The sequence below is a fragment of the Leptidea sinapis genome, chromosome 36 (assembly GCF_905404315.1).
Source record: "Leptidea sinapis chromosome 36, ilLepSina1.1, whole genome shotgun sequence".
NCBI classification, from domain to species: domain Eukaryota; kingdom Metazoa; phylum Arthropoda; class Insecta; order Lepidoptera; family Pieridae; genus Leptidea; species Leptidea sinapis.
Window position 1 is genome coordinate 4,378,856 of NC_066300.1, and position 16,189 is coordinate 4,395,044.

Sequence of the window (16,189 nt, forward strand, 5' to 3'; positions counted from 1 at the left end):
AAAAATATTTACTGACATAAACTGGTTGGTGGACCGAAACCATAAAACTCAGACGTTTCTGATCGCAGCAACAAGTTTTCTGCAGCAGCAGTTTATCTGATAAGTTGTTAAAGGAATAAAAATACTGTATCGTTATTTATCCTCACAGAAATCAGACATGATTGAATTTGCCAACCCTAGCTGTTACATATTGTGTGTGAGTGTTTGTGTGTGCACAAGTGTGCGTGTGACATCGAAACATCTACCATATGCCTTCCCTAAATATCTAAGCTCAAGTTCAATAGAAAATGGTGCGTGGTACAATATGTATTAAATGCTTTGTTTAGACCAGATTTTTCACTTGCTATTGTGTCATTTACAAATAGTTCAAGCATTGCACATGCAGAAAACATATAAAGTGAGGTCTAATTAGTGTATTACGTGAAGGTGATCACAAGAGACCGGATTATATGCAAATGTATATTGCATATGCTTTTGCATGTTTAATAACTTTTCAGCGGTAGTTGCATATCTTAGAAAAAAAAAAATTAGTATGCATATTTACGCTCGATCTCGTCCATCGTTCGATGCTTTTCACAGCAAGCCCAAACATTGCACTCAAAAAATTCTGCCCAGTAGACCTCAGTAGACGAACGAACGCTCCTTTTCCGCTTACAAAAAATTATTAAGCGATCATAGACACAATTTGTCTACAGAACATTTAGAACAGTACTTAAAAGTACATATTTTTAAAGGTAAATCTTAAATTTCATTATTACCTAAGTAGGTATATCTTGTAATACGATTGTCTGAAAATGAAATAAAAATCTAACTATTTATATTTTCCTGTTAAATTTTATGCATATTTGCATGCATATTTTGGGCATTTTTGTAGCATATAATCCGGTCTCTAGTGATCACCAATCAAGTGACAAAGTTAGTCAGGCCTTCAAGCAATGGCCTCATAGTTATGGGTTCCACATGATCGAGTGTCGTGATTGGTTCCGCATGTTTATACGCCACTGGGCTTTGTCCATTGTTTGATACATTGTTAGCCCCCTATATTATTACGACGGTTTCTGCTTGTATGTAGTTAATCAATTATTAACTGTTTAACTACAAGTCTACCCACATACTCATTTCCTGCCCTTCTGCGTTTAAACGTTGTTGCAAATTATACAATTTTAGAGTAAATTTATGGCGAATTCATGGCGAAAACTCTGACAGGTGCGTTTGTTTCTGTCTACTTCATCTATACTAATATTATAAAGAGGAAAGATTTGATTGTTTGTTTGTTTGTTTGCATTGAATAGGCTCCGCAACTACTGAACCGATTTGAATAATTCTTTCACTCTTGGGAAGCTACATTATCCCCGAGTGTTATAGGCTATATTACATTTTCAAAAAATTAGGGATCCCTACTAAAAGTCCAGTAATGTTACTCAAGGTGTAAATATATGTACGCGAACGACGTCGCGGAATCGCTCTTACCAGCAACCCGACCGAGTGCCGCATCGACCGAAAGGAGAGGGATACCCGTTCATACATTATTGGGCTAAGATGTAAAAGGATGAAATTGGTGTTAATAAATAGCTTATATATTTAAAAAGCATCACTGAGAATTTGAGAATTTTTGGCAATCTGAAAGCAGAGTTATAGGAGGTTTTGTAAAATTGAGGTTATGCAATATATGGGCAACAATATATATTAAAACAGCTGATTTTTTAAATGTGATTGTTTTTTTGCTGAACGATCATGTTCGTACAAGTTTAGCAATAACAGAAGTTAAATAGAAAGAAGGAAAATATGAATAAAACAACGGGAAACACTCAAATGACAAATCGCGTAGGTACGAAGTGCGCACAAACGATGCAACAAGCGAGTGATTGACAATTGACATTCTAGACAATTCTGTAGCTGTCACTGTCAGCACAGATAAAAAATTTAAAATACAGAACGAGATTCAGAATCGACTTTTTCTTCGATCGAATTCTTTGTATGTAATATTAAGTTGATATTTATTTTTTTTTAAACTAAATACATTATGTTATGTTAATTATTATAATGTATTTTTAGGTACTTTTATTGAATCAATCATCTGGTGCAAGTGGTGTTGGGTTGAATTGTATTAACTCATTCACATTAATCGATTATAGTAATCGATATCCCATTTTAATCGTGAATTTTAAGATAATGAAATCTTAATTTTAAGATTTCTCGTTTACTATATTGTGAATCAGGGTAATTTTCTATGTTCTGAAATAGAAAAATATGATGATTTTTTTTAACCATATCTCAACTTATCACATTTTGGCCCAGAAATCCCCGTCTCCTTTTGGTATGTCATGTTCAACTCTCAGGTTGTGGCCTATCTACAGGATCTACTTTACAGTCGATAACCTGCTCAACCCCAATAATTGCATAGTAGCCATTAGGAAATTGACTTGACATGTCGCAGAATAAATGAGTGTTTAGAAACTTTTCCGAATATATTCAAATGTCAGTTTAAAGTTTAATTTAAAGTCAACCCAATTTAAGTGTTTTCACAATGTTGGCGTATAGTTCAAATCCTCTCTTAAAATTTTCTATTTGAATGTTAAATGAAATCTTTGATCGTGATAAAGTGATCCTAAATTTGCAGGTGGTGGAACCTATCAACCGTCTGCTGGAGTCGGTGCCGTTCGACTGCGTGTTCTACTCGCTCGACTGGCACCCGCCTGACCACGTCTCTTTCATCGACAACGTGCACATGCGGGAGCTACATCCCTCAAGCCCGGTCAGTAATCGCTTATCCTCGAGATCAGGGTTCTTATTCAATTAGCACCGAAGCGTATACGACATAGGTACTATAAAAAAAAGGCGCAAACACCAACGATATAGGCCGGAAATCGCCTTTAAGAGTGTATCGGTTTTTTATTGTGAAGTATGGGCTAATTTAACTTATGATCACGATTCATATATTGGATTTATTTTGTTATTTATTTATTTAAGATATACTAACAATAACTCAACATTAACAATTGATTTGCACTTACATACTAATTCTAGGTTGGATATTCTAATTAGGTACATTCAACATTTTAATTATGAAAAAATTAAGTAACTTAGTAATAAATCTTAATTCTAGAAACTGTACAATGTAAATAATTATAAGTCATTAACAATCTAATACAAACTATTATCTGACGTGGTCGTTATTTTTTCTAAAACTTTATTTCTAAATGACTTAAACGTGTCGTGTGAAATGTCAACGTCATGATCGTTGATATCATTGAATGTTGTAGATATTCTATTTTACAGCTAGATATTCTATGATGCAGCACCTTACAAACTAAATTGTTTTGTATATTACAGCCATTGTAAAATACTCTATTGATTGAAAAGAGTGGCAGTTGAGTTTCTTGTTTAGTCTTCTCACGAGCTCTACTTTTTCCCAAATTATGGTAGATTCAGTAATTTAAAAGAAATATTTGTAGTGACGATTCAAAAGCGCTTAGTTTAAGCCTAATTGAATTAAGTTTATTTGACTTTAACTTTGAAGGGGTTACCTTTGCCACCCTTTTGGTCCAGGTTATTCATACGCTTGTTAGTCTCCCTTATTCATTGAAAAAAAAGATGTGGTGTCGTGGGACACCAGGTAGGAACGAAGTTCCTTCCCTTCAGCTAATGTGGAAGCGACACAATTTGTAAAAAAAAATCGTGTTCAATTTTATGTAGGTTTTCTTGATTTTTTTCTCTTAAATTTTGCAGATTAGTTTTTATTTAAGTACAGGAAAGTATTTAGAGAAGAGATAACGAAAAGAAAGAAGGAGAAAGAGAAAGGTATTACACAAGGTACACTACTCGCTTGTGTATACGACTGTCGCGCCTGCGCACGTCTCATTTAACGGTTTAATTCCACGGACTTTTTCTTACGGTTTTACTATCACATTTTTTTCAGTTCGGTCCCGCAGCAAAGTCCCTATCTCCTCCAAGCCTGCCGTAAGGAACTTCGTTCCAAAAATAAAGAAGAAAGTCGGTGTTATCAATACAGTGAAATGATGCTTCACACTGGCCCACTTTCTAGTGCTCTATGACGCGCAGTTACATATTGTTTACATCTTTGGTCTGGGGCACCCCAGTGTCAGCCCGAACCATTCAACGCACAGTTGCTTGAAATGTGAAGGATACAGTACTCTCTGACATTTTTTTATGGGACGAAATGACATCTATTTAGCATCAAATAAAAGAAGAATTACGTAAATCGGATCATAAATCTCAGAGTAATCGGTGTACATACATAAAAAAAATACCGATCGAATTGATAACCTCCTCCTTTTTGAAGTCGGTTAAAAACTACCACCGATTCCAAAACGAATGCCTCAGACATGAGAAGAATGGGCGCAACAAACTCAGCGGGCTTCTTTTTTTCATCAAAAAAATATGTTTACAAAGTAATACTGTACAATTAAACTTATTATTTAATAGTCTGAGGGCGGGCGCTCCATTCTCAGTCTGTGGTATCATTAATAAAGACATTTATGTTATAGTAACATTTACCACACAAACGATTTTTAAAAAAATCTTGAATAACGTAATACTTTTGTTTTGAACATTTTCTGGGATCTTGTTGTAAAAGCATATAAATCGACCCACAAAAGAATTATTATTTCGACTTAGACGAGTAGTAGGCATTTTAAGTTCATATCTGTTCCTGGTTTTAACATTATGGTTATGACAGTTTCTAGAAAGTTCACTTATGTGCCTAAGAACATTCATTACATTATCAAGAATCTATAGAATATAAGAATATAAGAATTCTAGTGCGTTTATCACGGGGAGTGCTTCGAAGCTGCATGACCTGATCGCTGCCGACGAAAAGACCATTGCTCCAGATACCATAGCGTTCCGTCACAGTGCTGTTTAACATTAAGTACAACGAAGCCCTGGATAGAGCTTCCATGCGCTGTGTTTACAGGTTGATACGACACTGGAGGTCTATTACCAAAATCGAAAGCCGAAATTTTGAACGACGAACTTCGAATTAAATCCTATTACCAAAGTACTTCGGATCCGAATAGTGCGGACGGATTTGGTATCGGAACCATAGAAATAACCATATAAAGTGTAGTTGTAGTTACGATCATAATAATGTCAAGTAAATTTGGGTATTAGGTAAACGAAAGGCAAAATGTCTAATCGCGAATTTCGTACCGATATTCGGATTCGAAATACTTTCGTAATAGGTTCCGAAACTTCGTATTTCGATTTTGGTAATAGGGCTCCCGATTCCTTAAAAAAGCGCGGACGTTTGAATGTTGACTACTCTTGTGTGTTTACTCTGGTGACGCAAGTGAGAATTGTTGGCGGTGATCACTTACAATCAGATAACCCTCTTGTGTCTCTCCTCCCCCCTTTAATTAACAACCTGGGATATTTGGTGTCGATACTCTGTGATTGTGGCACCATAAAAGCTTTATAGAATGGCCCAAGCAAATTTTACAATATAAAAAAAAAACTCAATTTCTTGTAAGAAACTTATATTGTATTATTCAAGTTATACTTCTTTAGGCGAGTTATGAAAGAATGATGAGAGTGAAATTTTAAGATTCGCGCGCATCACTGTAACACAAAAGGGTGAAGTTGGTTTCTTAAATTTGCGTCATTCGTTATTTCTTATTTGGTTTCTTCGTCCATTATTAGGGCAGGCAAATGATTCAAGCCCATACAGCCGTATTCATTAGTTAATAATTAACTGTCAAAGCGATCTTTGCAAGAATTTTACAAAATTGTTCTTTCTAAAAGAGTAGAATAGCACGAGGAATAAATCATTTTAATGATTTTCGTTAGGCCAAAGAAGTATAACTTCTTGCATCCATGTGTACTTATGGTACACACAGTTTTTTTTTAAGCAGTATTTATTTTACCACCAGTTTTAAATATTTTTTCTCACAATATGAAATTCATTTTCGGTCTGTTAGCTAAACAGAAAACTGTTATAGTAGAGCATACAGTCATATTGACATATTTCATGAAAACTTAAATGTTTTCAGATCACTGGTTTGTGATAATTAAAATAAATACTGATTTTTTTTTAACCCCGTTCTTATATTTTTTTTCTGAATCCTTAACTCATTTGTAACTAATTCATTATAGTATTGTATAATAGGCGTGTACAGTATTGTGTAACTTATATAGCTTGTAATTAGTTGTTAATTTGTATTACTTTTGTTTTGTGGTTTTCATCTTACCGTAAGTTACCTTTTAACTAAAAGTGTCGTATAAATTGTTGGAAACTTCGTTTGTTTCCTATACATGAATAAATAAATTAACTATTATATAATAGAGACTTCGGTAACAATTTCATGACGAACACCATTTCGTCCTAAACAAAATTAGAAAAACAACAATAACCTTATTATAATGACAACCTTGACTCGTTATAAAATTAACAAAATTCCGACTACTAACTCACATGAGTAACGGCATTATGAAATTAAAATGCTGCGGTATTTTATTATTGAATATAAATGATATTGCTAATTTTGCAACGCATTTAGTAAAGGTAAACGTGATTAATAGTTATTTAGATACGGCGAAAATCTTTTTTGATGATAAATAAATTATATTGCTAATTTGGCAACACAAATTTTTAAATGAAAAGTGATTAAGATTTATTCAGATACATAATGACTGCAATTTTTTTTTGAACTATAATTGGATGGAATTCCAGAAAAACGTTCCAAACCACAATCATGTCGAAATTGAGTTAAGAACACAAAACTGGTCACGTGATTCATATTAACGGACTGACATGAAATGGCAACCCTACTGTCACTATAAATAACATCATGACTTAGTAGCCCAGCCCACATGTATGGAATACACATATATTTATTAAACTTTAAACACGAATTCCTGAATATGTGATGTTGGTGGCTTGGAACGTTTTTCAGACACTATGTCCAATTGCAAATAGCCATAGACGAAACTGTCTTCAGTGAGGTTCTATCGTGGTTTTGGATTATGCAGAATAAATACCAGTACTACAGAAGCAGCACATACCGACTAACAACAGGCAGTTGTCGTGAGTTGTAAACACATAAAAGGCATTTATTTTCTCAAAATGGATTTTTGATGTAATTACTAATATACTACTACCGCTTCGGAAACGAATGGCGCTCTGAGAGGGAAGAAGCGGCACAAGAAACTCTCGCAGCTTTCTTTTTTTTGCGCACTTTTTAATCAAGTATACAATATTGTACTGTCACTGCTAATGCTATAAAATAATCATAACCCGTCAGTGGCCCTAAGATGCCACACCGCGCGTGGCTCCATTGCCATCCTTGTCTACCGCCGCACGACGCAACGGGCTCGGATTACAAAATAATTTATTGCGGTTCAAGTGTTTGGGCTTGTTTACAAAAACCAACGTCGACGCTTTTGGTTTTAAACAAGCTAGCGCTTTGTTAGATAACATAAACAATAGATACTGCGTAATTTGAACAAAGATCGTATAAAGTAGGGCTATTGCTATAAAATAATCATAATCTAGTGCCAGGCTGTCGGATCACTTGGATATTCAGCTGTGGAGTAGTAGGAGTTACGACAGCGCCATTTCTTAATAAAACATTTAAATTTATTTATAGATACTGCCTGAACAGTTGCTGAGACTTTATTATAAAAGTGTATACATTTACCATTAAAGCTATTATGTATCGTATGATGATGTACTTATCTCGACCAGTGTGTACCAGTGCATGCGACTTCGCCGAGTCCTGTGGCAAGCAAAACGGGTCTTCCACTCTGTAAACCCTGGTCCATTCCCGGATGATTCGTAGCCGAAACTTCATTATATGTCCAACAAATTGTTTGCCATCTAGGTTCCTAACATGAACAGGGGCAACGCTGCAAAAGAGGGCTATTCGCGCAATTTATAACCTAGGCCCTAAACAATCATTGAGAGCAAAATTCAAAGCAACTAACACCTTGACTGTTGCTTCTCAATATATTCTTGATAATGTAATGTATGTTCATAGGCACATAAGTGAATTTGCTAGATAATGTTATAACCATAATGTTAACACCAGGAACAGACATGAAATTATAATGCCTACTACTCGGCTAAGTCGAGTTAGTAAATCTTTTGTGGGGCGATGGATATGCTTTTACAACAAGATCCCAGATAATGTTCAAAACAAAAGTATTACGCTATTCAAAATAATTGAAAAACGTTTGTGTGGTAAAGGTTACTATAACATAAATGACTTTCTTAATGATACCACAGATTCGGAATGGAGTGACCGCCCTCAGGCTATTAAATAATAAGCACAATATTACTTTGTAAACATATTTTTTTGATGGAAAAAAAGCCCGCTGAGTTTGTTGCGCCTGTTCTTCTCAGGTCTGAGGCATTCATTTTGGAATGGGTGGTAGTTTTTAACTTTCAATAAGTGATGTCACATCCTATTTTCAATAAAAATATTTGAATTTTAATTTGTTGTAGATATTTATCTCGACCGGTGTCTACCAGTGCATGCGACCTCGCCGACTCGTCCAACAACTTGTTTGCCATCTAGGTTCCTAACATGATAACATTCAAACCTGTACTGGTATGGCAGTGGTGTATAAAGAATGAAATCCTACATTGGACTAACTAATCAATAAATACTTGAACTTCTAAAGCTTTAGATACAATTTCTGTTTTGGGCTGTCGTGTGTGTAACACAATGGACAGCGCGATTTCGATGAAGTGTCTACCATCAAGTGTTCGTCGATTTTTGCGGCGCTGATATACTAAAGCCAAAAAAGTTATTTATGTTCTCAGAATTCATTTTTTTCGAATACTTTTTCATGCCAATTAAAGGACTACCATCCAGGAAGAAACGGCGCAAGAATCTGTTTTTATGGAAAAGGAGGACAAACGAGCGTACGGGTCACCTGGTGTTAAGTGATCACCGCCGCCAGCAAACCAGAGGAGGGTTGCTGGCCTTTAAGGATGGTTTAAGCTCTTTCGACATTCATTCATGTCATTCGACAGCTTTGTGGCGTATGGATAAAGTTCATTGTAAACCGTCCTCCACAGTGCGGTGGAGGACCGCCACACATCCTACCAGTATCGTCTTTGCACTCTTTATTGAAGTGAAACTTCTTTAGAATCGTTGTGATTTCAAACCGGATGCAACGAAAAAAACGACAGGTAAGAGACACAAATACAAAAATGTGTAGGATGAAGCCGGCAAAGAATGAGACGGAAATATGCATACTATTGAAGTGAAAACTTCTTTATCATCGTTGTGATTTGAAAGTCGATGAAACGAAAAAGCGACAGTAAAAATAGCAGTCACATTAATTCATAATATTTTAACATGGGAGATAATGAGATAGGAAGCATAATACAATGTTTTGGTACCAGGCGATCATAGTTAAAGAAGAGATTGTCTTAAGTATGGCGCGAGTATACCTTAATATATTCTGACTCCAAGCGCACGACCGCGACGTATTACTACATAGACACCAGGAGAACATTTTATTATATAATATATTAGTGGTGGTAGGAATGTCTTTCATAGCGGTTGAAATCATGTGTCATCCTAGCAACACGTACCAGGAATTCATATGCAGGTTAGAGGTTCATGCACCATGTAGGTTCATGTCACTTCTGACATGTGTACTTTGTACGCACGCAATGTTTTTTTTTAAACTTGCTAATATTTGCTGTTGCAGGTGTCAGCGGATAAGGCCCAGGCGTACGATACGGTGATATTCGCGGGGCCGCCGCTCATGAAGCAGCGTTTGTGGCCGCGCCACTGCGTGCAGGACACGTGGGGTGCTGAGCTGCACCAGGACCTCAAGGTACACCCCATCACATAGTTATATCACCAACCCCCACCACACTGCATCCACAGCATTCATACTATTTCTACTTTGCTAACGAACGGATTCGACTTTGTGAACAAATCTTTTCTTGACAGTTAGGTTTCTTTTGAATAATATACGAGGGCTGCACTAAAAGTATCGGGAATGGAATATTTCCACTGTTCCTGTCATATTAAAATCTTTTTAATTGAAAACTCCTTGGTCTTAAAAATCGAATACCATTTATTTATTTATAAAAAGATTCTCGGTCTTGTCACAAGGTCTTTTCAAACTTGTTTAGTCGTTGAGAAAATGGAATTGACTCGCGGAAATTCCAGAGCGATGATTTATTATGACTTTCGAAGTGGTTTAACACAAAAACAGTGTGTTGACCGGATGATTTCTGCATTTCGTGATGAAGCCCTATCCAAAACCACAATTTATCGTTGGTTTGCTGAATTTCAACATGGACGTGTCAAGGTCAGTGATGATCCCCGTCAAGGTCGTCCAAAAACTGCAGTCACCAAAGAAAACGTTTATGCTGTGCGTAAGCTGATTGAAGAAGACCGACATGTGACATACCGCAAAATTCAGGCAACTTTAGACATTGGCATGAGTCAAATACAAATAATCTTGCATGAACAATTAGGTGTAAAAAAGTTGTTTTCCCGATTGATACCGCATTTGCTCTGTGAAGAGCAAAACGCGGCTCGCGTTACTTGGAGCGTTAGAACTCTCGAAAGATTCCACGCAGGATCCTCAAATGGTGTATACAACATCGTATCAGGTGACGAATCCTGGATATACGCGTACGAACCCGAAACAAAAAACCAGTCACGAGTTTGGGTGTTCGAAAATGATTTAAAGCCAACAAAAATTGTTCGTTCACGGAGTGTTGCAAAAAAATGGTGGCCACGTTTATCTCCAAAACCGGCCATGTTGCGACTATTCCTCTTGAGGGACAAATAACGGTTAATGCAGAATGGTATGCTAGCATTTGTTTGCCACAGGTCGTTTCTGAACTCCGTAAAGAGAACTGCAACCGCCGCATCATCCTCCATCACGACAATGCGAGTTCTCACACCGCGCACAGAACAAAAGAGTTTTTAGAGCAAGAAAACATAGAATTATTAGACCATCCACCGTACAGCCCCGACCTAACCCCTAATGATTTCTATACTTTCCCTAAAATAAAGAATAAATTGCGTGGTCAGAGATTTTCAGAGAGAGAGAGGTAATGTTGTGCCACTTCCTTGATTCTCGAAATTTTCAGTGCCGCCCTCGTATAGTAGTTAAAAAAAAACTTAAAACACGCTTTTTATAGAAAACCGAACTACAACATAGAAAATTTATTATGAAATTTAAAATTAACATCAATTCCTGCCTTATAGACGATAGATGCAAATAATATAAATTAACAAAAAATCTTATTTTGCAAAATGTATTGTCATTGGTCCTCGATAAATCTACGAAGTTTGAACGAAATCTGGCCGTTTAAAGTGGGTCAAAATCGCGCCCAAATGAGTCACTTACAAACAAACATACGTACAGGTGAAGCTAATAAAAAGCGTGTAAAAACTCCACCAGATTCAACCCATAACCAAAAATGCGTACATCTATAAAGTGTACTAAGACTTTTCTCATACTTTACTTACATAAAACTTAGCTGAGTGTTAGCTTAGAATAATCTTTTATTACATTTTCATAGTTAACTAGCTGACCCAGCAAACGTTGTATTGCCGATATTAAAATCGCGATACAAAAGTAACTATTGATCGTAGATGGGTGAAAATTTGAAGTTGTGTGTATTTTTTAATGTTGACTCATAATCAAACAAATTTAAAAAAAAAGTCAAATAAAATCGTGTGGACCACCCTTAATATTTAGGGGGATGAAAAATAGATATTGGTCGATTCTCAGACCTACCCAATATGCACTCAAAATTTCATGAGAATCGGTCAAGCCGTTTCGGAGGAGTTCGGTCCCGCACACCGTGACACGAGATTTTTTTATATTAGACTAGCTGACCCGACAGACGTTGTTCTGTATATAATAAATAAAATAATGTTTTCATATGAATTTGTCAATAATATATCATAACATCAAAAATTACTTCGTAAAATATGCACCCTGCTGTCGTAATGAAATTGATTCACAGCAGAAATGTCAAACCGTGCGTCAATAAATTCTCTCATAGAAATTATGTATGGACACATCAAAGGAAAAATAAATTTGTTGTTTTTATTTAATTTAGCAGCATTTTCCTATTTATTCACATTTTAAACCTTTCCTAGGCTTCCACAAATAATTCAAGACCTAAATTAACCAAATCGGTCCAGCCGTTCTCGAGTTTTAGCGAGACTAACGAACAGCAATTCATTTTTATATATATAGTAGATTAAATAGTTGAATTTAACCTGAGCTTAAGCTAAGACAGCCCGATGCAAGAGTCAACTTCGCGTTTAATCATACTCAATTAAGTTTTACGTAAGTAAAGACTGAGCAAAGTCTAAGTACGCTCTGTAGATCTCAGCCATACAGTTCAGTCTTACGTCTACAATAAGAAATTGTAATCTGTGTGTATTTCTTAGTTTTTAAACTTTAATTTAATTTATATTGGCTACCCTATGTTCGTTGTGTGACGATGCATTTTTAGGGTTCCGTAGCCAAATAGCAAAAAATGGAACGCTTATAAATTCGTCATGTCCGTCCATCCGTATGTCACAGCTACTCTTTTCCGAAACTATAAGAACTATACTGATTAAACTTGGTAAGTAAATGTATACTGTCTTTGCCCTGTACTTTCCCCGGGGCGTAAAAAGAATAGGGGAGTCCCAGGCCCGTGGGTGTCGTAAGAGGCGACTAAGGGCTTTTTAGAAGTGGGAGAGTCACGCTGCCGTCTTATAACGTCAGCACAATCGGGCCAGACTCGTCCGGGTTAATTACCACACTCGCACAGAATACCGGCGTGAAGTCTCGCACAGAATACCGGCGTGAAGTAGCGGCCTAGTGCCGCTACCTGGTCGTGGCCGGGTACCGGCTCTACCAGAGCCGGAGAATCCCTCCCCGAGCACTCTCGCTCGGGCCGCCCTTCGTATTCTGGGGTGGGCACAGAACCGCGCATGACCGAGGACAAACGAGGCAGTAACACCACGGCACCCCGCTCCACGCTCAACGTGGACTTTTGCAATATCAGGGGAATTCACTCCAATTTAATCGCCGTCCACCACCACCTTGAGACGGCGCAGCCGGCCTTGTGTTTCCTTACGGAGACGCAGATATCTCGACCTAGCGATACGTCATATTTACACGTACCCCGGGTACAAAATTGAGCACAACTTTTTGCCTCATGCCGGGGTATGTGTGTACGTTAGGGAGGATATCTGCTGTCGCCGTCTCGGCAATTTTGAGGGTAGGGACCTGTCTACTCTCTGGCTCCGCGTAGATTTAGACGACCGCGTCCGTATCTATGCGTGTGTCTACAGGTCCCATAGTGGTAACGCAGAAACCGATCATCTCATGGGCTGCGTTCAAGCGGCAATTGACGTCGTGCTTGCTCAGATCCCCTCCGCTGAAATCGTAGTCTTGGGTGATTTCAACGGGCACAATGCCGAATGGCTTGGATCACGTACCACAGACTACGCAGGGCGATCTGTGCATAATTTTGCATTAGCGTATGGTCTGTCCCAATTGGTTGAGTCGCCAACGCGGCTCCCGGATGTGGATAACCACATGCCGTCCTTATTAGATCTTCTGCTGACTACAAATCCCGATGGTTACCAGGTCTTTGTCGACGCCCCTCTCGGACCGTCCGACCATTGCCTGGTCAGGAGTGTAGTGCCTATCCGACGCCAACGTCGCAGACCACCCGCGACCCGCCGCGTTTGGCACTACAAGTCAGCAGATTGGGATAGGATGCGTTCCTTTTTTGCATCCTACCCTTGGGGCAAGGTTTGTTTCCCTTCGGATGATCCTAGTGCCTGCGCCATTGCAGATGTGATACTGCAGGGCATGGATATTTTTATACCAAGCTCTGTAGTACCGATCGGTGGCAGATCACAGCCCTGGTTCGATGCGTCAGTTAAAGCAGCATCTGTCTGCAAAAAACAGGCGTATCGAACTTGGGTTGCGGCGCTGGGCACAATGGATTCGAACTGCAAAGTTCTTAAGAGGAAATATAACCGTGCCTCCAGATTTTTTAAGCGGCAAATCGCCCGTGCGAAGTCTAAGCACGTCGTCAAAATCGGCGAGCAGCTTTCCAGTTACCCGACCGGAACACGCAAGTTCTGGTCGTTGTCGAAAGCTGCTCTTGGTAACTTCATTCAGCCGTCCATGCCGCCGTTGCACATGAGGAATGACACCCTGGCCCATACGGCAAAAGAGAAAGCCGAGCTCCTTTGCGCTCTTTTCGCCTCCAACTCGACTCTTGACGACAACGGAAAAACACCGCCGACCATCCCGCGGTGTCAGAGCTCTATGCCGTTCTTATTCTAAGTACAGTTCAGACAGAAAACTGTTAGGCGTGCTCTGTTTTCGTTGGACGTCAGGAAGTCGAGCGGGCCGGATGGCATTTCTCCAATCGTGCTTAGAACGTGCGCCCCTGAGTTGACGCCGGTGCTAACGCGTTTATTCCGGCACTCTTATTCCAAAGGCGTAGTCCCTGACTCATGGAAGTCAGCCCTTGTCCATCCGATCCAAAAAAAAGGAGACAGTTCGGAACCGGCGAACTACAGGCCTATTGCTATCACCTCCCTGCTCTCCAAAATCATGGAGAGCATAATTAGCCACCAGCTTTTAGTATACCTGTGACCCTCTGGTCACCAGTTGATCAACGACCGACAGTACGGCTTTCGCTATGGACGGTCGGCGGGTGATCTTCTGGTATACCTAACACATAGATGGGCGGCGGCTATTGAAAGCAAGGGGTTAAGGTTGAAGGCCTGGCAGTTAGCCTGGATATAGCGAAGGCCTTTGATCGTGTATGGCACAAGGCGCTCCTCTCAAAACTTCCATCATTTGGGTTTCCCGAGAGCTTGTGCAAGTGGACCTCCAGCTTCCTCACTGGGCGTAAAGAGAATGTGGGCGGCGGTGATCACTTAACACCAGGTGACCCGTACGCTCGTTTGTCCTCCTATTCTATAAAAAAAAAAAAAAAACTGTGTACCGCATTAAGATTTTTACACAAAAATATAAATTATTTAAGAAATTTTGGGGGTTTCAAAAATTTTTGTCATCAAACTCATACGTGTGGGGTATCTATGGATAAGTCTTCAAAAATGATATGGAGGTTTCTTATTTCATTTTTTTATATTAGTTTGCATAAGAGACACTACCAAAGTGTATGAAATGATGAAAAATGAAAATGATAAAAAAAAATATAATGTACCATGCAAACTTCAACCGAAAATTAGATTGAACGAGATCTAATTTTCTGGGGCCTGAAGGGCGCCGTAGCTAGGGAAATTTATGGGCAAATGAGACTTAACATCTTATGTCTCAAGGTGACGAGCGCAATTGTAGTGCCGCTCATAATTTTTTGGGTTTTTCAAGAATCCTTAGCGGCACTGCATTGTAATGGGAGGGGCGTATCAATAACCATCAACTGGACGTCCTGCTCCTTTCGTCCCTTATTTTGCTCTCTGAACATTGAATGACAGCATTCAGACCCGTATAGGGAGGACCTAAAATATTGACTTTTTCACTTCCAGGTGGTAGACACCGCGATAAAAGTTTACAAGGGCACGAACCCAGAGGTGGACTCGTATTCAGTGTTCTGGGACAACAAGAAACTGACCGAGACTAGTCTGAGCGCGCAACTCCGGCTGCGTGGCGCCACTGACATATACATCTGTGGGATAGCATACGACGTTTGCGTTGGTTGGTGTTTCGTTGTTCCTAATTAATAAATTTATCTACACCCATGCTTTAAATCCCCTATTAAAGATTCTGAATCAGTTAGATTATTGCCAACATTAAAACACCCAATGTCCTTATAACCATTACATCATCCAAACGAGTGTTGTAATGTTGTACTGAATTTCATAACAACACTCCTATGTTATTTTTTCGTTCCCTTCATGCACGAAGAGTTTCACCAGACAGCCACATTCTTATTGCTCGATGCCTGTTAACTGTATGAACTTCAAAAAAAAACATTTTATTTTACGCGCGTTCCACACAACTCGAACGTTGCGCGCCGAAAAAAAGTAGTTAATTCGAATCCCCGCCATTTTTCTTCGATTTTTTTAGTGTTTTGTTTACAAAAATGAGTGATTCAAGTTCTGACAGCACACCGCCAGATAGTTTAAACGCTGCCAAAGAGCACAATATTCTAGTGAATTTTAATAATTATTGCACTGTACAAAATGTAAAT

At 38.6% G+C, this 16,189-nt stretch overlaps 1 protein-coding gene across 2 annotated transcripts in view; it reads left to right on the forward strand.

Moving 5' to 3' along the window:
• LOC126975627 (uncharacterized) overlaps nt 1–16,189 on the forward strand; it is a 62,278-nt gene that overhangs the window by 33,467 nt on the left and 12,622 nt on the right. The window contains exons 4-6 of one of the 2 annotated variants that reach the window (XM_050823630.1): nt 2,621–2,755; nt 9,685–9,813; nt 15,525–15,693. In XM_050823630.1, coding sequence (XP_050679587.1) covers nt 2,621–2,755; nt 9,685–9,813; nt 15,525–15,693 — 433 coding nt within the window. Of the gene's footprint in view, nt 1–2,620; nt 2,756–8,464; nt 8,578–9,684; nt 9,814–15,524; nt 15,694–16,189 lie in introns of those variants that run through there. The other variant, XM_050823631.1, reaches the window with a different exon arrangement.